This window comes from Cuculus canorus, chromosome 19 (genome assembly GCF_017976375.1).
Source record: "Cuculus canorus isolate bCucCan1 chromosome 19, bCucCan1.pri, whole genome shotgun sequence".
NCBI lineage: Eukaryota > Metazoa > Chordata > Aves > Cuculiformes > Cuculidae > Cuculus > Cuculus canorus.
The window spans coordinates 1,787,048-1,813,486 of NC_071419.1; the positions used below are offsets into that span (position 1 = coordinate 1,787,048).

Consider the following 26,439-nt stretch of genomic DNA (forward strand, 5'->3'; position numbering starts at 1 on the left):
ATGCAGGGAAAAACCATTTTACAATACACTTGTACTGGTCAAAAATTCGTGCCAGACAAGAGCATGACTTGGCAGATTTTTTAGTCAGTCTTGTGCAAAAGCCTGAAAACAAAACCTTGTTTTTTCCACCCTATCATCTTTACCCTCAAAAAGATTCCTTCACTATTGTCCTTCATTTTTCTTACAATTTACGGCATTTCTGCTCGTGGCAACTGAAGTCTGAGAACTGTAGCTAGGAAATATAAACTTTGAATTAAATTTAGGCGAGGGTATTGTGGTTATCCAAAAACCAAGCTATAATTGAATTACTGCTGGAGAATGATCTCCCGTCTCTCTAGAGCAGAAGGTGATTTACATGCCAATTGATTCCAACAGTACTCCTGGATCCTTGGGCATGAACAGACACATTAGAAACATCCTTAAGATACTGAACTTTAAATATATCTCATAGAAAAAAACAAAGTAGCATTGGAAATCCAATATCTCAATCTCCCCCGAAAACCATTCCCCTCATCCTGTCCCTGTCCTCCCTGATCAAAAGCCCCTCCCCAGCTTTCCTGGAACCCCTTTCAGTACTGGAAGCTGCTCTAAGGTCTCCCCAGAGCCTTCTCCAGGCTGAATAACCCCAACTCTCCCAGCCTGTCCTCGTACGGGAGGTGCTCCAGCCCTCAGATCATCTTTGTGGCCTCCTCTGCACTTGCTCCAACAGCTCCATGTCCTCCCGGGCTTGAGGGCTCCAGAACTGAATACAGGGCTCCAGGAAAGGTCTCACAAGAGCCGAGTATAGGGGGAGAATCCCCTCCCTCAGCCTGGTGGTCACACTTCTTGTGATGCAGCCCACAGTGCAGTTGGCTTTCTGGGCTGGGAGCGCACTTTGCCAGCTCATGTTGCGTTTCTCATCCTCCAGCACCTCAAGTCCTTCTCCTTGAGGCTACCCTCAATCTACTCTCCATGCAGCCTGAAACTGTGCTTGGGATTGCCCTGACCCAGGCACAGGACCTTACCCTTGGTCCTTCCCAGTTTACTCCTCCTTGCTTACCATGCCCGACCCCAACCAGCAACACCCAATGCCCCTTGTCTCAAGTGCCCCTGCACCAGGAGCCAGACGGAAGGGGCCAAAGGGTATGATTGCAGCAGGAAGGTGACGGGGCTGCGGTACCCCTGCTTGCTGCCCCCACTCTCTGGGCAGGTGCACAACCAGCCCACCAAGAAGAAGCACTTCCATGTGACACGAAAACGTGTGGCTCTGGTGGTCGAGGTCTGTGGGAGATGGAAAATGTCCCTGTTGTGGAGACTTCTCCCACTCTGCAGGGATACAATACAACCTCTTCTAAGACTATTAAAATGTATGCAAGAAATCACTCAAAGTTACGACAAGAACTCTTGGGAAAACTACTGCTTGGAAAAGATAATTAAACTTTTATCACCACGTGATCAAAACTAATCAAACCAGGGATCTGACAGCAAGGCTGCGTCATACTTCTTACACAGCAATTCATAGCCATACACTGGCTCTAATTTCAGTTGATTGTATACAACCGCGCCCTTTGTACTCCTGAAAATGAAATGTGTTCTTCTTAGATTTCCATATGCTCATATAAATTGATTGTGACACAAGTGGAAAATAACTGTTAGCCACCCACAGCTGAAGTGCTGTTACATTTCATACCACGGATGAAGTAACACATCCAGTCAAATAATGGTAGTGACATTTTAATCTATTTCTTCATTAAAAACTGGTCTCACCTGCACCGAGACAGCCGAGTACACCAGGTAGAACTGTGCACTGTCATCCTCTGCTCATGGAGACAAAAGAGTGGGAAGAGGAGAACGTGGGTAGCAAGAGTCCCAAGGCCATTAGAAAAACTGGAAATTAATCTCTCACCAGGCCTAGAATTTCTCCCAGAAATGGTGACCCTGGGGAAACATCCCAGAATACTCTTCTGGACTTTAGTCTCATTTGATTTGTGCCACAAGATGTCCCTCACGTTGCAATTCCCTTCAAGTATATTTATCTGGTACGACAGGGTTTTTTTTCTTTCAAGGTTATTTTCTCCCACACAGCCCTATATCCAAAAGCTTTTATTTTCTCAATATTGTAAATGTCAGGTTCTTAACATTTTGCTGTTAGGAAATAATTCTCTACTGAGAGATCCCCACTGATCCGAGAGATCCAGTGGTTGTATTAATGCTCAGGTTGGACAGGGCTTTGAGCTTGCTGAGCCAGTGGGAGGTGTCCGTGCTCACAGCAAGGGGTGGAACTGGATGGACTTTGAGGTCCCTCCTAATCCAAACCATTCCACGATTCTATGAATAATCCTTTTTAAACACGGTGTCTGAAGAGTGGCTATCGTCTGCTTTGCTTTGTAGCATGACTATTTTTTAACCTGTGCAGCCAGCTTTATAAGTTTGCCACGCAATAGTATTTTCCACCCACCCAGGACTGTCAAAAATACCAAGTATTTTTCCCGTGGGTGCCCATACCTGGAGCCAGTCCCCATTCCTCCTCTCCTCCCTTTCAGTGGCTGGAAGCCTAGAGGTTAACAGCCATAAACACAACCGCCAAAGTCCTCCCAGGAACAGATGCCTCTTGAAGGGATTGTCTAGATCGTTTTACCTAGAGTTTGCTTTCTGTCCCCAGTAGGGACATGACCTTAATTCACAGGGCTGGCTTTCATCCACGCTCCCCAGCACGAGCACCGCAATCTGGAGCTGCTAAAAGCTTCATTACTGCACACAGATGGTGTGCACACTCAGAGCAGTGATCTGCAGAAGCACCACAATAGTGAAACTCAGACACTACTGCAGTAACAAAAGCACCTAGTACAGAAACCCAGCTCATGTTTATCAAAGAAATAAGGAGCAAATAATTAATAAGTACTGTCATGATGACTGGAATGCAACAAGCACACCTCGAGGCACAGTTTCAATGCCATTTTTAATGCAAGAGTCAGATGCAAGAAGAAACCCAGACAGAGCCTTTGCTGGTAGAGCACAACAGAAGACAGGTACTCTTCAATCATTCAGTAGCTCCACATCAATTGTTGCAGTATCCTTGCACCAGTTAATTTGCTAGAGAAACCAAACCAGACAGATTCACCAAGCTCCAGGAGCCAGGAAAGCAAGCACCACAAGAAATATCGGGGTAACTGCATCTAACACCCTGCCACAAGGGGAAAACAAAAACTTAAAAGAGGCCAGGAGCTTTTGGAGCAGATGTCACCACAGATCCTTATTAATTTGGGACTGTGCCACCACATGGGGTCCTGAAAAGCCTGGCAGAAATCAAATGCAGCTACAGAAATAGAGGTCAACATTAAGAAAGAAGAGGCACTGGATTAGGAGTGCTCAAGTGGGCTTACTGCATCTCCTGCTTGCACTGAAGAGCAAAGGCTTCCCATCAACTCCTTGTGCTTCTGCTCTATGCACAGCAGTTTCTCTCACATACACCATGTTCAGTGCAGGGTAATGCAAACAACTGCACGCTTGCCAGGGATGAATCCATACTGGTGATGTGAAAAAACACAGCAAAGCATCAGAAGACGGTAAAGCAATGTATTATAGGCGACCCTTGCTTTCACATAATTAACAATTCTTTTCCCCTGCCGCGTTTACGCCTGTGCATCGCTGCGCGTTGGCTGTAACTGAGCTGCTGTTTCCAGAGCAGTAGGAATCAGACACATTAGAAACAGTAATCCATGAAAGGCATGAAAATAAAAACTGAAAGGCAAAGAGGAATCCATCATTACAACACTGTTAGCACACAGTGCATACGACGGGTCTGCAAACGTTATCTGCCTGGTTCTTGCATTCATGTTCTCCCAAACCATCTCTGCATCCCTTGCCTGTTCTCATCTTTAGTCCTTCCGCACAGCCACCAGTAACCCTTCTTGAAACCTTAGGCTTCTCCCACTGCTTGCATATTGAAGAAATCACCATTCTGCTGTGAAAAAACCCAGATACTTCTGCTTTCAAAGTGTTGGTCTTTGTTCATTTGACACAAACAGCCACAGCCCTTTTTTGTGCCATTTACACTGAAGTCATAGGAAGGCAAACAGCCTCAAGACGGGACTAGGGCTGCTTCCAACACATTAAATTGAGGTTATTTCCTTTGGCTCTGCCAAACGTAAAAGAGTGGAAAGGTTTCACAGGTTTAAAAATGAAATGTAACACAATTCCTTCCTAGCTCACAAAGACAGAAGCAGTGCGTGTCACCAACTGTGCCACAAAGAGCTGAGCTCTTCCATTCTGAGACCAAAACACTGACTGAAACAGAGGAACAAGCAATGCTGTCAGCTACACCCTAGGCAATTAAAATAACACAACAAGGATAACTGTGACAGACTCTTTGCCAGAGCACTCAACTTCCACGTTATCTGCAGGATCTGTTCACAATAAAATCCATGTTAGAGTTCTACAATGCATGAACCATTATTAAGGAACTCTGAGCTAGTTTCTTCTCTGCTCAGCAAGTGTGTGAAAGTACTTATGGCAGAACATTTTTAGCTAATCTGACATGATTCATTCAAGTCATGCAGGATCCTTCCCGCATGATTCCAGCAGAAACCAAGCTGAATTTCAGAAGCCCTCCTGCCCTCAGAATCAAGCCTTTAATTGCTCCTTGTGAATCTGTACCATCAGAACAGATATACAAAGGCCGATTCAGTTGTTTTGCTTTTTAACTGGTAATTTCTGTTATATTTGCAGTCAAGTTACATCTTCAATAAATAATTTCTGATATAGTCCTTCTAGACTGGCACATTTGAGGAAAGCGGTAACAACATAATGCATCATACAGAAAACGGCCAAATCCAAATTAACACCATGGTTTTCTGGATAAGGAAGTGACATTTCATTTTCTGACCCAATTGTTACTCTAGAACTTTGAGAGACACCAAACAATGCCTGGATATACAATTCTTCTTTTCTTTTCCTATGATACTGAGATCAGCATTCAAGATGAGAAGTTAAAAAATTGCTGTCTAGTGCAAAAACGTCCAAAGATCTCTGTTTTTTTCTCTCTGCAGTTTCAACTAGCACTGGATTTTTAGCATAAATATTAAGACAATACAGCAATATTCAGCTTTCATTCAGGAAAGACAAACAAAATGAGTTTCCTGAAGGTTGACTAGGAAAGCAATTAACAGAACACTAATTTTTTTACAAACTAACTCGGAACTCATCTGAGTGAAACAACTGGACTGTTCAAAAGAACGCCCTCTAACAGAGCTAACACCACAACCAGCACTGCATAGCAGGTTTTCTGTTGGAGGGAGGACTGAGTTATCCTCACTGGTTGATATACAATATTCAGATACACTCGTGAACCTTTAAGCAAGAAGTGACACACTTGGAAGTCTCTGTATTTCCATTCCTTAAGATACTGGGGGCAAAATGATGAAAAAAGCATTCTACCTTTGTGATGAGGATGCGGTACTTCTCCACCAGGTGATCGTTATTGTGACACCCCGCCAGCAGCTGCCACACTTCTCCTCTGAGGGCCTCTGGGACACCGCTTCTCACCAGTGCTGACAGCGTCTTTGGCCTCACGCTCAAATTGAGGTGCCTGGGTCAAAGCAACGGCATTGTTACCAGTAACCAAATACAAATAAGCGGGTACGTGAGCTACGACTGATGAGCAACATCAAACATGCGGAATGACAGGAATTGCAAGCCGGTCCATACATTGCCAGAGAGAGAAATTCAACTTATGGAAAAAACAGATTTGGAGAAGACTTTCCAAACCATTTCCTTGATTCCCATTAAATTCAAACATAATATAAAGACATAAAGCACTCAAGAAAATGGAACACTCCGGCTAAAGCTAGAACCAGAGGGCAGATACCACACTGGGTACAATTCCAAGCACCAACTACACCACCATGTGCGAATCAGGTTGCAGCAGCGTGCACTGCTCCCTGCGCTCCTGCACGCGAGCAGGCAGGGAACCTCCCGGGCGAGGGAGGAGAGGAGGCAGGCACACAGAGCTATACAAGACCTCACATGGTTCTCCAGCTACATCCATGCCTTCCAGCAGCTCCCACTGCACACGCCAGTCCCATCCAAACAGTTTTTCCAAGTGAGACTGGTGACAGCTCATAAATTACAGCACTGTCAGTTGTAAAAACTAAACCTACATCTGATTTATGCAGTTACAGAAAGTGAAGCTGAACAGTCCATTCGTGGCTTATCCATAAAATCCCCAAAACATAGAAGCTTTAAATTAAAGCAATTACAATTTTTCTGCAGTTACTAAAAAACAGACTTCTAGGTGAAATGATTAACAGGATGAGAGACAAAGCCAGGAAAAAACTGACCTTATGCCATATTGATCGCATTATCAACAATAAACCGCTAGTTAATGTTTGTTAACAGTCTAAAAGATATGGGGGATGATAATTCTACACCGACTCCTTGTTGCCTTTCTTCAAGCCACAGCGCTCCCACACAGCGATGTGGAGACCAGCCACAATGGACATTCCAATCAGCACATACTGCACAGAAACCAGTGCCATAGCATCCTCCTTCGCTTGGCTTTCTCTAAACAAAATCAACTATAATAAAAATAATATTTATGTAATAGCTACATTTATATTTATATACATCCATATCCACAGGCTTATGTTTGTTACACATTTATAATTTATAAATATATATCTATCAAATACTTGTTAAATACAAAATGTTCCAATCCTTTCCAAAGGCCTATAAAACGCCTTTGCCTGAAGTTCAGATCTGAGCAAGCACAGCACTAACGCCAACGAATGCGGCCACGAGCCGTAAAGCTGCAGACCAAGAGCCACACACCGCTAGACTCATCCAAACTATTTTGAAATGAGAAAATTGTGTGACTCAGCAGTTATGCAATGTGAGCCAAATATTATTCAGAAATCGCAAAATACCAATGCCCATTTAATTGCTATACAAATCTAATTACAGGATTCTAAAAATCTAGCATGAAACTACCTGAACTCCGATTTTTATGGTTTTCAATCCTCTTATGTTAAAGGCTCAAGGATCATTACTTCCAAACACTCGGTTTTAGTTAAGAAGGAAAGCCCTTTAACACATATTAAAGTTGCTGCCAGCATTAGCACAGAAGCACTTCATATCCTCTTAGAGCTGCCAAAACATTTTCAATGGGAGTCAGGTGGCGTAATTATCCCTGAGCCCTTGGAAGAATGACAACAAAATTCAAGTTGAAAGAAACTTTCTCACAGCAGCAGATGCAGAGCTCATCTGTTCAAGATGTCTCTGAAGTCTTGGAGAGGGAGGGAAAGGAGATCGTATAGAATCTTACCAGAGCCTTTCCCCATTTCTGATGTCCACTTTCCTACCAAATCAGCTCAATAGATGAGAGCAAAACCAAACTGGAAGTAGAAGTACTTACTCAGATAAGTACTAATTGCAGTAGAGAAAAAATTATGCTAAATTATTACAACTTCAATTTGAAGAGCATCCTGGCTAAGAGATCACGTCATCTAAAATGCCTGGCTCATTCCGATCTCTGCTGCCCTGCTCCTCAGAGCTAGTATCCTATTGGATCCTGGATCTCCTGTACGCCCCCTTGCCCTGCTCCTTAGTAACAAGGGGAAGCAGAAGGCAACAGCTAATGCCAGAATCAAATCGGAGCATATTTGAGCACAATCTGATGTTGTGCCTGCCATTCCCCTTTGCAAAAGAAAAAAAAAAAGCCCTGAATTTTTCAATAATGCACATCACTTTCTTTGAACCACTCAGGCTACTTCAAACTGAATAACAGATTCTTCATGAAAGGAAGGCAGGTGTTGCATTAGCAACTTGAAGTCAAGAAACATTCTTGTAAGTTGGCATTTTCTAGGAGTAAAAAAAAAAAACAGATGAGCTCATGTACTTCCTTCTTGGCAGGCTCTGGAGCCATTTTCCTTTAGAAAACGAAGGAAAAGCATCTTCGCCATCCAAGTACAAATCTCCCATGTTCTTAAGCTGCAGTTACCAACATGACAGCTGCAGGAAAAACTGGCTGTGAACCACCCCAGAATTACAAAGAGGAAGGAACTGGCCTATGGAGAATATATTTTCTTTGTGCTACTTAGTTTAGGGTTTGCTTTAACAAAATCTCAGTGAAACTCACAGACAAGTAAAATACTTATTTTAAGGGAGAAGCACCTAAAGATATAGCATAAGTGAATTTTTGTACAGTATTTATGCATGCATTCCAAAATGAAAATACTTCAAACACCTTCTGAAAAAGTAAGGGAACACAAAGCCAGAAGGAGTGTTGTGGGGATGAAACAGGACTAAATCCACACTAATCTCATCTCAACTGGCTTCTGGAAATAAAAACTCTGAGCAGAAGGACCAAACAGACTGAGAATATTCAGAATTGGAATCATCAGCCTGTGATTTTGCCACTTACCATTTGGACAGCAGCTCTCCCCACGTCTCAAGGATTTTTTCCCCACACTCTTTGGAAACATCTCCAGAACCACTTAAGAGTGGCTCATCGTTGTCTGCCAAGAGAACAGAGGGGTTGCTATGAGATCAACAGCCATCGCTGTACCTGTACAGATCTAACCGTTGCTCTCCCAGCAGTATCAGCGTGGCGAGAACTCAGTCCTCATGCTCTCAACACAGAGGAGGCAGAAGTGGACTCTTGTCAGAGGTGCACAGCAACGCGACAGAAGAAAAGCAGCAACATGTGAAATTCTGGTTGAACATCAGGAAAAATGTTACCCCGAGCGTGGCCACAGTGATCCAAGGGCCCAGAGAGGTAATGGAAACAGTCATTGGACATGGTCAAAACACCACAGAGCAAGGTCTAGAACAATCCACATGGCTGGATTCACAGAGGGTGGGAGGCACGATTGGACACCTCCAGGGGTCCCTTCTCACGTAAGTAGTTCTGTTATTTTAGCCCAAACCTTTGGGACACTACAAAAATTCTCCAACAGCACAGTATTCTGTATGTGAAAAGCTACAATGCGATGAAAGCAGAAAAAGACAATCAATGGGGTCCCACTGAGTCGCTGCAGGCTTCCTGCATTGTGGCAGATCCATGGAAGTCCATGAGGCATTTGAATAGTTTTGTACTTTCACTTTGAAAACTAGTACTTCTTGATAACTTTCTTGGCTTAAATTAAACAGTTTTTTTAATGAAATGCTTTCAAAATCACACTGGAGGGACAGGATGAGTGCCATTACAGTAACTCGCTCTGAAACCAATGCCAACCCATGCACTCCCAGGTATTTTTAAACAGAGTAAGCACACACACAAAAACCACCTACAGTCGTTAATGCTGGATTTTCATTATTGAGAAAATCCATTCTTCTTCACTAAACCTGTGGTTTCTCAACTGACACTGGAACTTGGCAAACTCTTGCAATGCTGCAAGTCCTATCAAACCATAAATACAATATACATACATTCCTGGTCTAAAAAACAATACCGCTGCGGTTAGACATTGCTAATGAATAGCTAAGGAGTTAATCTGCAGACCAACTTTCCCCTCCTTCACATCTCCAAAAGGGAAATTCAAGCACTGGAGAGAAACAACTGACCCAAGGCCACAGAGAAGGCCAGCAAGAAAAAGTGAAAAAGCAGGCACTCCCTGCTCATCTTCATTTCAGTTCAGAGCTGTAAAGGCCAGACGTTCATATACTCGTAACTAGTCCATATTTTGGTTTAAGAGAATTTTTAACAAGCAGAGAAAAAAGATCTTGGAAACGCATTAAGTTCCATGCTGGGCAGGCTCTGGCGTAGTTTTATGTACTACAGATGTCTACACTCGCCTCTTCACTAAAACACACCGCTTGCTTCTACTTCTAAAGAATATCAGCTTCTCATTTGTACTCGCAAATCTGTTCGCAGCTGCTTGGGGAGGGGCAGAACCTACACGATAATCTCAAATTTTTAGCAGCCTCTTTTCACATTGTTCCAAATATATCGCAGTGGAGGCTTCAGGAGGCCTGGGCCCGGAAAAGCACAGACACACAAGTGTCAGACAAGGGAGAGGCTGACCCAGGAATGCAGGGGTACTGGTTATGGAGCACTCACAGCGTTAAAGCAAGAAAAAAAACATCAGCAGGACAGATTCTGACTGGAAAGGATTTAACATGCTTCATAACTATGTTATTTACCAACTGCCCCTTCCTTCAAAGTATACAAAGCATGCAATCTACTTCTTACCTTCCTCTTCATCATCCTCTGGAGGAGAAGGAATCATCGAGCCCTGTGACCCAGACTGGGGCAGGCGAAGAGACGGGCTTGCTGTTGTTTTTCTTCTCTCCCTTTCTGATTCACTTTCTAGGCACACAACTTCATACAATGTGTCCGAGTTATTCTTCCTGTCCTTTTGCTTTATCTAGGAAACAAGACATTTTGTTTCACCGAGGAAAAGCTATATGAAAACCCACCTAACGTCATAAGGCTCTACCTTCTTTTTGGGGTAATCATCTATCTGTGCATACACTGCTTCAAGAACACAGATTGCTGCATCCCAAAGTTCACTATGTGGCTCTGTTTCCTCCTTAATTTTCCATGTTTTGATACCTTCCTTCTCTTTCAGGGAGATTCATCTTTGCAAAGTGGTTCTAAAATGCTAATATGCTCTAAAGATTTAGACCTATCTTTCATAAATGAATAAAAATGGAGAGCAGAAAAGGGAAGGTGAAGAAAAGAGGGAAATAAGATTTATAACTATACACTAAGCACCCAATGCTCAATTTTATCCTTAGGAGTATTAAAAATGAAGAGAAATGCATCAAAACTAAAAACGCCTAAACTACTAAATGTAATATGAGGGACTAAAATCCCTCTGCTTTCACCACTTCCAAATAAAGAAACGCTGCCAGAGTAAGATAAGCCAATTCTACACAGCTGTATTTTTAATAGGCTAATCATGACACCATAGAAACAGGTTTCCCTTCCAGGCTTATCAGGCTGTACATTCTATATTTGTTGCTTCCACTATGAATTTTGATAATCTTCCATAAGTAAACACTGGAAGTTGGATATCCCAACAGTGCCTGTGGAAAAACAAGAGTTAGCCAAGATAAACCACAATGCCTGTGAATTTGGTAAGACAAAAGATACAGAATTAGCTAAGAACGATAAGCTTCCTTTAAACAGCCAAACTGAAAAGGCGCCTTTTGGAGGTTGTGGAATATTTATAGCCCAGCAGCCTTAACGGTTCAACATCTCCACGCTCCACCTCAAAAACATCTCAAATATAAAGACTGACCTCATCCAGGAAGAATTTTTCCACCTTAATTTTTGAAGGAAATTCTGAAGGAAAGCTTCCCAAACACTCATTAGTATTTTACATAAAAAACGGGACATACACAAAAGAAGAATCCTGGGTGACCCTCATCCTTGTTGCCACCACAACACTGTTATTTGCTCGCACTTTAAGGCAGGTGCGAGAACTAAGAAAAGCCTCTGATTGCATCCAAAGCCTCTTTAGAAAAGAAAACCTATCAAGAAATCAGGACTCCAACCTCGCTTTTTTGGGCTGCACCCAGAATGATTAAACCTTGAGAGAGCAGGTACATTCACACCGTTGTGTGCTTCTATGTATTCCCATTTCTTTAAACGGGACTTTCATTTCAGAACAATGACTTCTAAGCTACTTCAAGCCCATCATCACTTTAGAGCCTCGGACCTTCAGCTTTCCAGCTTTATTTTCAGGTTAAGTTTTTGCCTTGTACTGTTCTTAAAAATATCCTGGACAAACAGTCCTTTCCTTTTTCGTAGACGGGGTAAAAAAGAAAGCTGGAAAAAGCAGCAGAAGTTTTTAACAAGTTCTAGGTTTGGTTTTTTTGTAGTTGCCCAGATTTTTCTTCCAGGGAAGAAACAGGGTATGTGTAAAATCTCTGCTTCCAACCATGTGCAAGGGGGAAAAGACTTCCACAAAAAGTAATGTTTTCCCGATTTCAGGTGGATGTTTGCTCATCAAAAACGAGTTGGATTTGTATGGTAAAATCAATTTAGTGACACATCAGCATGTCACCAGGATGATATTAAAGGCTTTTTTTCCCCTCTTAAAATTTAGTTCTCCATACTCGCCCTACTACACCCTTATGCGAGCAACTCAGCACAGGCCCAGATTGCAGATAAATCCTCTGTTCCTTTTATTTCTGTGGTTTGGCTAGAAAATCCATAAGCCTCTAAATAACTTCACAGCCTCAAAGCTGTCAAAATTTGCTTTGAAATGAGGACATCCAGCTTTTTATGGGATAGCCAGCAACAATTAACGTGAGAGATATCTTCTCTAAAAATCGAAGGGCACTTATTGTACCTCTGCAGTTCAGGACCAAAATGCTGATATGTGAATGTTATATTAGTAAAGGTTTTACCAACAATAGTTAAATTCTGATCTGCCACCAGGCACTAAGAACTGCAAGTCACCCTTACCTCCAAAGCATTTCTATTTATACAGCATTATACCAAAATGCCACCTCTCAAGCCTCCAAACAACACATACAACCAAAACAAATCCCAAATTAACTGTAGATTTAATTTTTTTCAAGGGTTACCTGTTTCAATTTTAGGAAGAAGTTTTCAGTGGAGCTCCGTTTGCTGAAGGGCCAGAACAATCTCTCATTTGGTGAGCAAACGCGGACTTTTGTCTCCAGAATGAATCGAACTGGCTCCTGAACCTCAGTTATCACCAAATCCACAGCAGTAGTCATGAACAATACTTTATCTAGGGAGCAAAACCAAAGAAACACTTCAAACAAAATACTGTGTAACCTCCTTCCTGGTAACACAAAAGAATGAAAGACACTTTTTTTGCAAATTTCAATTTCTTCCCCCAATGTAACATCTTAAGACCCTAGAATTTTCAAAACAGGGAATAAGATGGCCATGCACTAGTCCTTAGAGAGTGTGGAAACCTAAGTCTTCAAGGCAAGAAAACAATCTTGCTAAAAAGAATAAAGATTTTGCTTTTCTAATCCCACTGAAATGTATCAAAAATCTCCATTAACCATTCAAAGGGATCTGTGTACTCAGCTCCACAGCGCAGATCCACTGCCATCTAATTATAATCAGCCTAGTGACATTTTAGTTCGTTTTGTTTAGAATTCACTTAGCCAACACTTAAGTCCCATCCTATCTGAGGCAGCATTTAAGACCCTCTCAGCTCTGAGATTCAGAATATTGACTATACAGGATGATGCTCCAAAAGGAGGCAGCTCGACTCTGTGACCTGTGAGATCGCTGCTGGTACTAAAAGATAACTCCTGTCCTTTTGGAAGGATGGCATTCCATCTAGCAGCAGATCAGACCCAGCTGTACCAGCACTGACAGACACCTTCCCAGTCAATTCCCATCAGTTCCCCAGCCCTTGGCACACAATTGTGACAACAGATTGGAGAGATGGTAACTCAGCTGACCTCTTAAAAGTAGTAATGACAGATCTGTTGCAGGGCTCGAGAGAGCAATGCAGCATCAGCAATTTTCAGATTACAGTGAGGAGTGTTTTAATTTCATTACCATAGGCAAAGAAATCCTTCTTTTAATTAAAAACTTGGATTCAGAAAAATTTGAACTGATGACAAACTAAGTGAAGCAATCTGCCACAGTCATTTAGTCCCACTCTCAGGGGATCGTTAAGCAGCTCTAACGATGAGCAAAGCATCTGCATCCTGTGCCCACACCTAGGCAGCCTCCTCCTGGGATGCAGTTATTCTTCTGAGGTATTAGTGGACACCAGAGTTTCCTTCCAGCCTTCTGTTTTGTAGACAATACTACATTACATCTGGCATCCTACTTTCTGAGGATACATTCCATACTATGGAACAAGTCTTTTTACAAGATTCATCCTAAAAGAAAAGAGAACTGATCCAATTCCACCATGTCAGCCATCTGCCCTGGCTAGGGATAACGTCCAAAGTTCACACCTTTTGGTGTTTCTTCATTCACAAACTGGAAGTGGGGAGATTTTTGATTCCAGCTCCCAGTGATCACGTATGATTTCCCATCAGAGCTTTTACCCATGGACTCCTGGAAGAAAGGCAAGCTTATGGTTTTTATTTCAATTAAAGAAATCTCTATACCTTGAAGTCCCAGCCCCATAAAACAGCAAGAGAAGAGCAAGCATCTGAGATCCATGTGACAGAGATCATCTCTAAAGAAAAGAGCAGAGTTCCCAGGCAACCTTTGGTCTCCAAAAGGCCAATTAGCACTAATTGGTATGAGCAGCTGTCTAGTGAGACTTGAAGAGCAATAGCTCATTTGGGAGGTGGCCATTTAATAGCAACTTTCAGCTCACACAGGTGTAGGTGAGATCACAGCCAAGTCCTTGGAAAGACAGGACTCCAAGCTGCAAAAGGCTTTGCTTTTATGTTGCTGTTTGGAAGGAGAAGGGAGAGAAAAAGCAAAAAAAAAAAAACCAAAAACCAAAAACCAAAAAACCCACAACCAAAAAAACCCAGAAGAAAACCCAAAGCAAGTGAAAAAGAAACACCTGCTTGAGAGGTAAAACATTTAAACATAATGCTGTAATCATGAGCTGATGGGATGTAGTTCATTGCCTCTAGTACAAGAAAAATTAAATCAGAACACTTTCTTACAAACTGCTGAAGCCTGGCAGATGTTTCACATTAACACACCTTCTACTTCACTATGATGTTTCAATACACCACATGTGTTTTATTTTCTCCTAAGTAGCTATTTTATAAAATAAATTTTACTCTAAAGCATCTTGAGATCCAGTTTCATTCAGCACACAAAACACATTGTTCAGCTATTAAGATTTAAGTCAATATTTTACGTTTAGTGTTCCGTGTGTCTGTCTGCCCATCAACTTTATCTTCTGGGCAATCCAAAGCCTGGTAAAAAGCTAATTTATTCATGTGATACTGCGCCTTTTTAGGCCCTCACTACTGTAACAAGCAGGTACTTCAATACTGGCAAGTTTGTTTTCACAACACACTTGTGAGGTCAGACTATCGCTATCATTGTTTTATAGATGTTAAAGTGAGTCATAAAAATCAGTGCCCACTAATTCTGAGTATTTTATTTGAAGCCGCTTGGGACTCAATTTTTACAGTGGTAAGTGTGCTATAAATCTTCTGTTCAAAGCACTGTTCTCCAACATTCAGCACTTTCACAAAGTAAGGCTCCATGTTCCTTCTTCCAGGCCCCTAAATAGAACAGTCATGACTGACTGCAAAACTGGGCAACTCCCTTGACCCAGCATCGTGTCATATTCCAACTGGCATGAGAGGCAGGGATTCGGCCCTGCTGCCCAGAGCCTCACCCTCAACAGCATAAGCTACAGCACTGATCCCCAGCAAGTGGGCGTAAGCACCTATCCCAAGATCACTCATAACCATAATAAACTTTATTACTGAATTTTGTTAACAGAAGATCCTTACCAAATCTAAAAGGTGCATGTCACCGCTCCGGACATCTTTCCCACGGCTAAGGAGAAGGCCAAAACATCTGCAAAGCCAGGCAAAACATTTAACTGCAAAATTAGACATACTCATAAACAAACCATTAACATTCCTTATCTAAATGCTCCCTGTCGGGTATCACAAACAGCCCATGAATCCAATTCATATGTCTACAAAACTTGATGTTTGAAAGCAGCATCAAGCATGTCAAGCAAAAAAATGTAAAGCCAATATTAAAAACGGTGATAACAGATTTCATAAGCGTATTTACAATACGATCTCACCCTGCCCACAGGTGCCTGGGAAGTTGTTCAGTTATCTTTGTTCGCAAGAACAGTGCAAGACAGCACCGCTAACAAGGGGTCCCTATCCCACAGCACAACCTGGCCTGCATTCTACTTCCTTTCTTTTCTTTTTCTTTATTTGAGGCACATTTGCATAGAATTTACTATTTGATACAGACAGGAACCAGGAAATGCCAGACTAAGCGCAAGGACCTGTCTTCTATGGTTTCACTTCACAAAGCCTCGTGGCCCGCCCAGGTATATCGCACGCCAGTGCCTGCATTACCATGCCGTCCTGCATTTCATTCCAGGCTACAAAGGCTGGCAGGAGCTCTGCCTTTTCTCTGCAGTGTGAGCAGCACTAAACTCTGTCAGCAGGCAAAACCTGACAGTTTATTTCTAAGCAGGCAAAGATCTGAGCTCTCCCCTTCCCTACACAGATGTTTTCTATTCTAGAATTCCAGACTGCGGCAGATTCGCAGTCCCACTCCAGAGAGAGGTGTGGAGTTGAATTACAGAAACAGAGCATTCATGGAACAATTACTAATCTGCTGCCTCAGAAGAAAGGGCATAAAACATCAAATAGATAAGGAGTTTTTAAAAAATTGATGACATTACCTCTCAATAGCAAGTTCTTTATTAGTTGTCTGTTGGACATAAATCACAATCTTCTTATCGATTCCTTGGCGGAGTTTAAAGCACTGCCTGTCCTTGTCTTTTGGAACCGCACTGTTATTTACCAGAAAAGTAAAAAAAGCTCAGAATGCCTTTTATCTGTATTCCTTGCGTGAATCAAACCCAGCACCAGACACTAGGTGAAGGCAGCTTCTCACACAAAAGCACTCGAAACCTGTCTTCCTAGCACACTGCAATCACTAACATTAAAGAAACAGCAGCACAATGAGGTGATGTTATTTCACCACCATTATGTGAAAACCAAGGACATTTAGTTTTCAAATTAAGATCTATGATGCATTTTCAGCTTCAGCAGCAAATCAGCCAACCCTGGCTAAAAACACATTGCACAGAAAAGGGTTTAAAGACAGAAAAAAGAGAACAGAAAAAGCACGTTGCGGGTAGCACCAGGTTCAGTTCAACAAGCAAGACGAAACAGTTGAGAAGGTCATCAAGGTTTTACTTCCCAAAAATGTTCACGGCTGGGATTTGTTCAAACTAGAATAAGAAACTTTCAAAAAGGAAATGTAGGGACCACCACAGACTCACGCTCTCTCTTCACTCATTTTCCAACAGAACCAGATGCTTACACACAGGACTGAAGAATTCATACCTGAAATAACCTTTCCCATCATCTTCTTTGATTTCCAGTGACACAGAAAAGGTGAAAATATCACTGTCTGGGGTCTGTGGAGTGGCAATGGCTGAGAGCGGAGTTTGTTTGGCAGAACGACGGAAGGCAGTGGCAAAGCTGTACAGGATTCGGCTCACCTGGATTTAGATGGCACCAAAGAAAGATCAGGAAGCTACAGTCAGAGAACGCAGCAAGTCAAACCTACACGAATTTTCACTGAGTAATAGACTGAAATGCCACCATAAGAAAATAATTCCATTTTAGCACCTAATTAACTGTTTGGTTAACTTTTTAAAAGGATAAACTACTAAATCACATGCATACCTATTTCATCTCAGAGGATTCTACAATTATCTTAACGTGGGGATGAAAAAAGCCAAGATGAATTAGTTTACTTCCAAAGCCTGTGAATTACTTTGGTTTCATTTCAGTAATAACATTTACATGTACATAATTATCATTTGACAAAAAGACTCAACTTACAGCCTCTTGGATCTCACATCGGAAGACATGAATCCTGAAGAGTTCCGCATTGTAGTGGCTTTCAGTGAAAGCAAAGCAATCACTTTCAGGGGTTCCATCATGCCCTCGTACACAGAAAAGGATTTTATAGATTGGATAATTTGCTATTTCTGTGTTTGTCTGGGGATCTAAAAGTCTGTTAAAAGAGAGAGAGGAAAAAAACCAAAGCTTGCAGCTGTAGAAGAATTATTTCAGCCAGATATTACCTTCCAAGCTTTAGCAATTTCATTGCTGCTGGAGAAAGTACATCACAAAGAGCCTAGCTCTGGACTGTCATGTACTACAAAGGTTGACCAGAATAATATTTAAACTGAAGAGCATAAAAAAGTACAACACAACAGACATTTCCACTAATAATTTCCTCAGTTTTCAGGGCTCAGCCTTCAAAAAGCTACACTAACACACAGCAGCGGATGGTCTCATCTCCATTAAGCGTCGTGTACAAGCTGTTTTCCATCCCTGAAAGCAAAATATTTTCCAGGTCGTTTCCTAGGTGTTCATCAATAACTGCACCCACTATGGTTTTTGGGACACCTTGAATCATCACCATGTTTCATACTGATCCTTAAACATAAAATGTCTTTGGTAAACAATTCAAAACATTACTTTTTTCAAATGTCTTTAAAATTCACTTTCTCTAAGCGCAATCCCAAGATGCTCATGTCTCCTCCCAGGTAAACTGGCAGCTTCTTTCCTTTGCTAAAAGGAAGTAAGATTAAAGTCACAGAGTCCCTCTGCGTGAGCTCCGTACCTCACTGTTCCTTCAGAGACGTTAGGCACTGACAGAGTCACGTCTAGAGAAATCTGGCACTGGCTGCGTAGGATGGACATCATTCTCAGGGCTTCCACTTCACTCCGGGGAGCATTCACAGAGGCACAGCCCAGGTAGGTGAGCTTGCTGAACACCACGCTGTCCTCGTCCGTCAGAGGCGTAAAAGGGCTCAAATCCTCACAGTCTGGGGTGAGACACAAAGTCAAATGTAAGAAGCAAGACAAAGCATACCTAAGTAAACAAGCGGAGATTGACTCATCCTACTGACTGAAAAAAGCCACCAAGAAACACATACAGAAAAACAGGCTAGATCAAAATAATACAGGAAAACCCTGCCTGAAAGTGAGGTCCTGATGGCAGAAAGCAATTCAGCCATCCCAACTCTACAGCCAGTTCACTGAGGGCTTATTTTCAATAGGAGTGCACTGATTTTCATAACGGCAATAAAATGCATAGCCGAGCTACACAGACTAATATTTCATAGAGCCAGGCAAGTAAGCACAGTGCTTCTGCACACATCTCGAGGCCACCATAACAAGGGTTTTCAGAAGGGAGATCAGTTCAGCACGTGGTAATAACTTGCATCTCATAACGTCACATTTACTGCACACAGTCATCATAATGGGAGAAAGGTGGGTGGACACATCTGTACCTAAATTCTCCTTCCTTCCCCCACAAAGCAAGTTCGTAAGATACCACCATGCAATCCACATTTCCTTCTAACCTCCCTGGGATGGTTTCACTGGCAAACTCATATCCGGTTTCTGGAGTCCTGCCACGGACACAGGGTTAATAGTAGAGGATGCAGAAGCTTCAAGGACAACAGGTTCTTCCCCATCTCCATCAGTCCTAAGTTCCTCTCCATGGTCCGGGTCACTTGAGTGATCTTCCATGGGTGGGTCCATCAGCACGTCTTCAAGTTCCCTCTGCAGCTGCTGTTCGCTTCCATTCCCCACGATCTAAGAGCCACAAACAGAGTTGGGACACAGACAAAAAAAAAAAGACTGCTGAAATGAAAAGGAACACCCCTCAGGCACGAGGTCATTCATATGGCTTTTCCTGCCAACCAAAGCAGCAGTTAGCCCGGTTACAACCGTAAATATAAACTGCAAAGTACAAAGGCTCCCCAGTACAGATTACATCCTCCCTGCTTTAACAAACATACAAGCTCTAGTACTGGAAAAAATGAGGACGCTATCTTTAAACCTAGTCTTCGGTCACCAACTCCAAAGAGGAGCTTATGACAGAAGAAACTCGGATGCCCACAGCAGAGCGGCCTATAATAACTCTCAGAACAGTACCAGAAAGGGCCAAATATAACTAAACATGCTGTGCGGTTCATGGGTAAGACAGCAAGGTTCCACAGGGAAAGGAGAATCTGGAACAGGATTATGCTGTCACGCTGAGCAGAGGTACTGATGTTTTATTTCCAAACACTAAGTTACAGCCTGACTTTGCAGTCATTGAAGTCAACATGAAAGCACGAAGCAACTTAAATGGTGTGAAATTAGGTCCTAAGCAAGAAAGAGAGCGAAGACATTAATCTCAGTAAACTCTTAGATACTGCATCTAAGGAAACTTTGTCCATTCCTCTGCAGTTAACAGGGAAGTGACTGGTGCTTTACGCAGCGGTGAACTCAAGCACGGAAATGGAGTTTGTGGAAGTGTTTGACCAGACGGCAGTCAAAGAAAGGTATTGGATTCCAACTCCTCAGCTGCTGCTGGTTGTTGTCGCTGGCACCGAAACTCACCCTAGTAGCAGACACACATCCTTACATCTCTACAAGCTTACTGACTGAAGACGCTACACACAAGCTCATAAAATCCAAATTGTGCAACTACTCCAGGTTCTTTAAGACTTTAAATGAAATCTCATTAAAGATTTCTTTATATATCTTTAAAATAAGATCATAAAGAGAGCAAGTGGTTAACAACAGGAGGTGGACACACAGAGCAGACAGAAATCTGCCCATAACACAATCTCAGTACTGAAGCAAATTCCATGTCTCAAAACCAGCATCTCACAGGAGAAAATTAAATTATCCTGAGAGTTCCTGAGGCACTGGCCAAGGTCCTCACATTTTAACAGTACATAAATCAACCTGAAGTCCAGTTTAGATTGCTGAAATACCCCTGAGACTGATAACAGAACATCTTCGTGCACACCGATGAGCCTTGCAATGAATTAAATATATTATGAGCAAAGCATCAGATGTCTCTTCAATATCTGTAGGTGCATTTCCACCAGGCAGTCTCAGGAATAACTGCAGTGAGATTAGAGGTTTCCCAGCCAAATCAGAACTCTGATATATGGCCATTTCCACTCAAAGACAAGCTTCTCAGTTCAGTGGGAAAGGGAAGAAACACCGTGTTTGCTTACTGCCTTCTCCTTCACACTCAGACTCACCCCCTCCCAATAACCATCTGTACCCACAGCTTCTGTCTACACTGCATTAAAGGTGTACACTGCATATCAGCTTTCTGTTGAAAAATAACTATTGAATACACAAGAATAGTAACAAACCAGAAACTTCTGACCTGGAATTACTCTACAATAGAGCAGAACACAATTACTTCAAGAGAAGAAGTCTCAGGTACTCTCAGAAGAAAGCAGGAAAAAAGTGAAGTTCACAGGTAATGAAAAACCAGCAAGCACACAAGATCCCAGAGGCAGGAGGGACATAAAAAATAACAACCCAATGACTGCGTTACTACAGAACCTAAACAACAACAAAAAAATCCAGATATGTTTATGCTCTTGAAATTCATGCTCAGATAGAATGTAATTTTTAAGTAATGCATTAAAATACATCCATGTGCTATTTGGGATCATCTGCCAGGAGCAGGACAGAACACTCGCCTCACTCAGCTGCACATCAACAGACAGATCGGTAACCTATAACTGGTTATAGAAATCCACAGATTCGCATTTTTCTCCCAGTAATTTTAGTATTCGTTTGCATGATTCACCATAGAAGCAATGGAAAAATTTGCATAAGCATGTGGTCACCAAAGTCAAAATCCCCCTAAGTAATCAAGTTTATTACTCAGGCCTTTGCAGGCATTCGTCAGAGAGATGGTGATGATGATGGAACACACATGTGTTACTTTACTGTACACATTTATATGTTTTGCAACAAAACAGAATGAATCAATCATGATATCCTACCAGCCCCATTGAAGCCTATATCTAAAGTAACCCCTAGTTTATAGGACTAGTTTTCTACGAAACTTGAAGTTCAAATTCATGCTGGCAAAAACCTGCATTGCGTATGCTTTTGCTCACAGTGATCGAACAGTTTGGGAAAGGAAGGTGAGGAATTTATATCCAGTAGGAATTAAGTGTTGTAATGGTATCAACATGAAATGCACATGAAAAATTTTCTATTGCATTACGATTACAAGTCAGAAAAGATGGGAAGATCACCTACTGTATTTGGTAGAGTAATCAGCATCAGTAACTTATATCTAGATACTGCCCTATAAAACATGATCTTGAAAACAGAAGTTCCTAAAAACAGTAGTGACAGGTAAAACACGAATCCGAGTTGTTTCTCAAAAAAGGATTCTACAAGGCACAGCAAGGATCTTTTGCCCTGGAGGAGCCCCACTGCTCTCGTAGCCCAGTCAGGTGCGACAAACCAGCTGCCCAAGAAACAAAGCCTAAACACAAACCAAGACAAAGTCTCTCACACAGCCATATGAACTCACCGCATCAAGGGAACAGCACATACTAAGATGTAAATACGTTTGAAATTCTGCCGCAACCCAAGAGAACTGCAAGAAGCTGCACAATAGCATGCAACAGAGCTGAGGGCAGCAGGGAAGAACAAACAGAGTGGATTGAGTAAATCATGCAGGTTTGCTTCAGACAGAGGAAAGAAACCAGCTACTCTAGCCATCTTTTTCTCTGTTTCTCACAAAACCGAAAACTACTTTTGCTTAACTTCTAAACAGGATTTAGCCTCCTTCAAAAATTCCTTAACAGCAACATGTGGGCTTTAATGAAATTGTAGTTTATTCCCCTCTCCCACCACACATGCTGCTGGCCTCTGCTGGGAGAGGTCTTGTTATACCATGTCATTCAAGCACTCCTGCTCTACAGCGTGCACCAGAGCAAGGCCGCTGAAAATGCAGTTCAGTCCCATTGGCACTGGGCAAAAGCAGCCACAGAAACAATACTGGAAAGCTGAGACAGCTGGCAAATCGTATTTCTGGAAAACAATCACACACAACCCCTTTTTAAATGCTTTGAACCACGTATTTCAGCACTGCCAAAAACCAAAACCACATTGATGAATTACGACCAACTGAAGAAAAATACGGCTCCTGACTGTATTCAGGAAAAAATATTTGTCTGTCTGGGCTTAAGAATAAAAATCAGAGCATGCATTAGTTCAATCCACAGCCCTATTACTTAAAACTACAGCTTATCCACACTTGAAACGCGCCTTAGATCTGAGGCACAAATTTCTCAGCCTACCCCGTTCAGCACACACAAATCTAAACTCTAGCACCATCCTCAGACTACGCTTCGCAAACGGACAATCCTCAAGCTCTCAAACCGCTCTTCTAAAGAAGGAGAACATGAGACACCTGCTTAAATGTAAAACTGAACTTCTTTTCTGCTTTTTGTAGTGGACACGTCAAAGCAAATGGGTTTTGACATATACAAACAAATTAACTTAGTTATAAATACCAAAGCAACTGCTTCTCCCTGAAAAACCTCATCTCCCCGTTTGTTCCTCTGAAGTACAGAACTTCTCCTCTCATGGTGCACCGTTAATATTAATTTTCCATATACTACTTAGACACTTTTAGATAGCGCGGCGACAGTACTTTTAACATATCTCCAACAACCTTCACAACTTCTCTTATCTGTGCACTGAGATAAGTAACACAGTAAAACTGGCTACTTAATGGCTATTTGCAAGCTGAAAGAAAAGAACAAAGCCACATTAGGGGAGTATCTCTCTTTTCTTGTAGAACAAAACCAAAAGACAATTTCCATCTCTAAGAACAGTCTTCCCATTTCTTCTGTCAAACGTTTCCACCTCCCTAAGCAGAAGGAAGGAGGTTAACTGGAAGATCTCTGTATGGGAGAATTCAGACTGCGTACCAACTGCTTATCTGAGGCGTAAAGTTTCCACTAATCGTTCCGATCGCAGCCTGTAACCAAACAGCACGAACTCAAGCGCCAGAACACTGAAAGGCTCAAGGTGAATCACTTTGTTCAAGGATTGTGCTCAGTCTTGGCACCAACTTCATAAAGCAGCTTATCTTAAAGACCCGCAAAGCTCCATGACATCCAGTGCCAAACGAGGGACAGCATAACTTTATTTTACAGTTGTTGAGGATCAGGAGGCAGCAGAGCTAACGTTCCCCTTTCCTCATGAAGAGGAGCAGCACCCCTGCAGCCAGCGATTTATAAACCACTCTGGGAGAAAAAAAACAGGAGGAATATTTAAGAAAGAAGTTTCAGGAGTCGGTTCGAATTGGATTAAGGATATTCTTCTCTGAAATACTGTCAAGCTTTATGAAGATGACTTCATACAGAAGTCTCTTCAGTGTCTTTGATTGTACTAAACAAGATACAGCACATCACACAAACACACGGCAGTCCTTAGGCCAGCAACAGAAACAGCTCCCATGTGGAGCGATAAGTGTTGTAGACTACGGCATTTCATGTTTCCCAATTTTGTTTGGGAATAACAGAATGGAATGGAAAATCTGGTTGACTGCATCTGTCTCCTGGGGTCTGAAATGATGCATCACAGCTTTGGCAGGTAATTACAGGCAGTGCCACATCAGCACCCTCAAGGTAAGCACCACAATGCAGACCATTTGGAATTCTTAAGCATTTACCGCTGCTGGAATTTGCAGCCTCTAAAGACAAGCATGAGATAACAGTTCTAGCAGGTTTCCAGAGACCACCAGCCTGATTGCTCAAGAAAACGAAATTTTTTTCAGACTACCTTATGACAGGAAGCAGCAATCTTCTGCAATAGCAATAAAATAGAAGGGAACATTTTTGCCAAATTAAGCAAAAGTAAGATCTTGAGACTCCTAACTAACGGAATTAGCTTGAAGTCCTATGTAAAAGAAAATAGCCACTAGAATGGCATGTCTTGTCCAGGACTCAAAGGAACACAAGAAAAACAACAAAAGCAGTTGGAAGGTAAAAGAAAGATGAGCAAAAGCATCAAGAAACGTTCAATCGAGTCACTATTACAACTGCTGCTAAACAAAAGAGGAACAGGCAGAACATGTGAGTTCTTATCATCTTTTAAGTCCTTAATTTAAAAACATAGATGTGACTGCAGACTTCAATCTCTTCGATGGTGGAACATCTCTTTCCATCTCCCACAGAGAGCACACAAACTTGACTCACCCAGGGAAAGATTTGGTTTTCAACACATTAAAATGATGGAGTTTAGAGCAACCACTTCTCTTGTGTTACTTTACTTAAAGCCTGCTGAAATACAAACCGGGATGAGAGATTTTCTTTAAGTAGCCAAAGTAAAAAAAAAATTAAAAAAGAAAAAAGAAAGAGAGCACGACAAGGGTCTCTTTTTCAAACAGCACTTCTAGAAGTGAGAAGATGTCAATGCCCTTTCAACTCACACAAGCCTGCCGCATCGGCTTGTATTCTCAGATTCACACCAAGTTGTTAGTTGTAACTACACTCTACAATTCTTAAAGAGAACATTTCACATTGGGGAAAACTTTAATGTATGTTTGAATTAACAGACAGGGTCAAATCAAGTGTATGTTAACACTGCTTTCTATCTGTAAGCTGTGATGAAATCACAGTTCCAAGTTCTTGGCAGCCTGCTTCGTCCTAGGCACTTCATGAAAGGTTTGGCAAAGTGAGAGCAGACCCACGGGGAGCGATGGAAAGTGTTCTCATTCAAACCTAATTATCACCTCTGATACCAGCAACAGCAATGCAGAAATTACTGGCAAAATCGATTCTTGAATAAGTTCTCCTTTCTGTCAAGTTTTCCACAATAAGGAAGTCCCTCTTTAAGCTCTCTACGGTTAGTTTGATTAGAAGAACAGGGAACAAACTCAGGTTATCGATTCTTACCTTCAGTCCTGTTTTTTCATCATCACTACCATTATTTGTAGATGGTGTTTCATCCCCTTGCCTGGAAACCAAGACAAAATCTTCACTGTTAAGAGTGGATACCGAGTCTGAGGAGACACTGATTTTTCCAACAGAAGCCTTGTCATCCATGACTTAAAAAGGAAGTTCGATTCATGAATGAGATTAAATATGTTATAAACTCCTGAAAAACAAAAATCATAAAAATACTTATATAAAACTTCATACTAAAATGCTTGAACGATTCTTTTCAGACACCTGCTGTCTAGTTATAAGAAGTAACACATCTGACACTATAACCAGATTTCATCTCCTCAGGCAGCGCACGGCCCTGCTTTGTGCTCAGCACCACACTGCTGCCAGAGCGCTGGTTTCCACAGCTCACAAAAGGGAAGTTAATAAATCTTTTTGTGGTATTTCATGATTGTGTCAGACACCATTTTCTACACAAAGCACAAAACAAGCCCTTGGGACATACACCATGACTGCCGAGAAAGGACTTGTATGAAGGCCAGAACTGTGAAGTCCATTTACTCTCCTCGGACAACGCCTGCCTCCACCTACATTCAGGCAACAATTACTTCTGCAGCCGCCCGAGCTCACTGCACGCTGCGGTCACGTTCTCTTCCCCCAAAACAAGAGCTAGATCTTATTCTTGATACTTGTGGTAAAGATGCTCTAAACCCTTGGGACGCATGACATTTCATTAATCTACGCTGAATTTTCTCTACTGCGAGGAACAATGAAAGAAAATACTTCCAAGAAGCAGGAAGAACAGCACGGGCTGGATCAGTACTGAGAATCAGAACCAAGAGAGGATTTTAGAAAGCTGGAACTGGCACCGGGAGGCATTTGAAGAAAGGAACAAAAGGTGAAGTTCAGCTGCACACCTTGAACTCGCCAGCAGATTCTCAGAATCTGTGGCTCAAAACAGACTGTCGAGATAAAAATGGGTGATTAAGTTTCCCAGAAACCCTAATACACCCTTTATCACAATGGCTCAGGTCTTTCCACACTCCCAAGCACGACCAAAGCCAAGTGCTTTCTCAGGCCCAACTTA

General features: G+C 42.0%; 1 protein-coding gene across 4 annotated transcripts in view; it reads right to left on the reverse strand.

The window, feature by feature from the left end:
- The window catches only part of RABGAP1 (RAB GTPase activating protein 1), a 67,205-nt gene that overhangs the window by 35,276 nt on the left and 5,490 nt on the right, over positions 1-26,439 (reverse strand). For 3 of the 4 annotated variants that reach the window (XM_054083872.1, XM_054083870.1, XM_054083871.1), the window contains exons 2-13: positions 25,362-25,563; positions 18,996-19,230; positions 18,251-18,455; positions 17,461-17,635; positions 16,957-17,114; positions 16,287-16,397; positions 15,364-15,430; positions 13,885-13,987; positions 12,517-12,686; positions 10,169-10,343; positions 8,399-8,492; positions 5,416-5,566 (exon numbers count right to left, since the gene is read on the reverse strand). In XM_054083872.1, the coding sequence (XP_053939847.1) occupies positions 5,416-5,566; positions 8,399-8,492; positions 10,169-10,343; positions 12,517-12,686; positions 13,885-13,987; positions 15,364-15,430; positions 16,287-16,397; positions 16,957-17,114; positions 17,461-17,635; positions 18,251-18,455; positions 18,996-19,230; positions 25,362-25,511 (1,794 nt within the window). In that variant the 5' untranslated portion in view covers positions 25,512-25,563. The remainder of the gene's footprint in view (positions 1-5,415; positions 5,567-8,398; positions 8,493-10,168; positions 10,344-12,516; positions 12,687-13,884; positions 13,988-15,363; positions 15,431-16,286; positions 16,398-16,956; positions 17,115-17,460; positions 17,636-18,250; positions 18,456-18,995; positions 19,231-25,361; positions 25,564-26,439) is intronic. The other variant, XM_054083873.1, reaches the window with a different exon arrangement.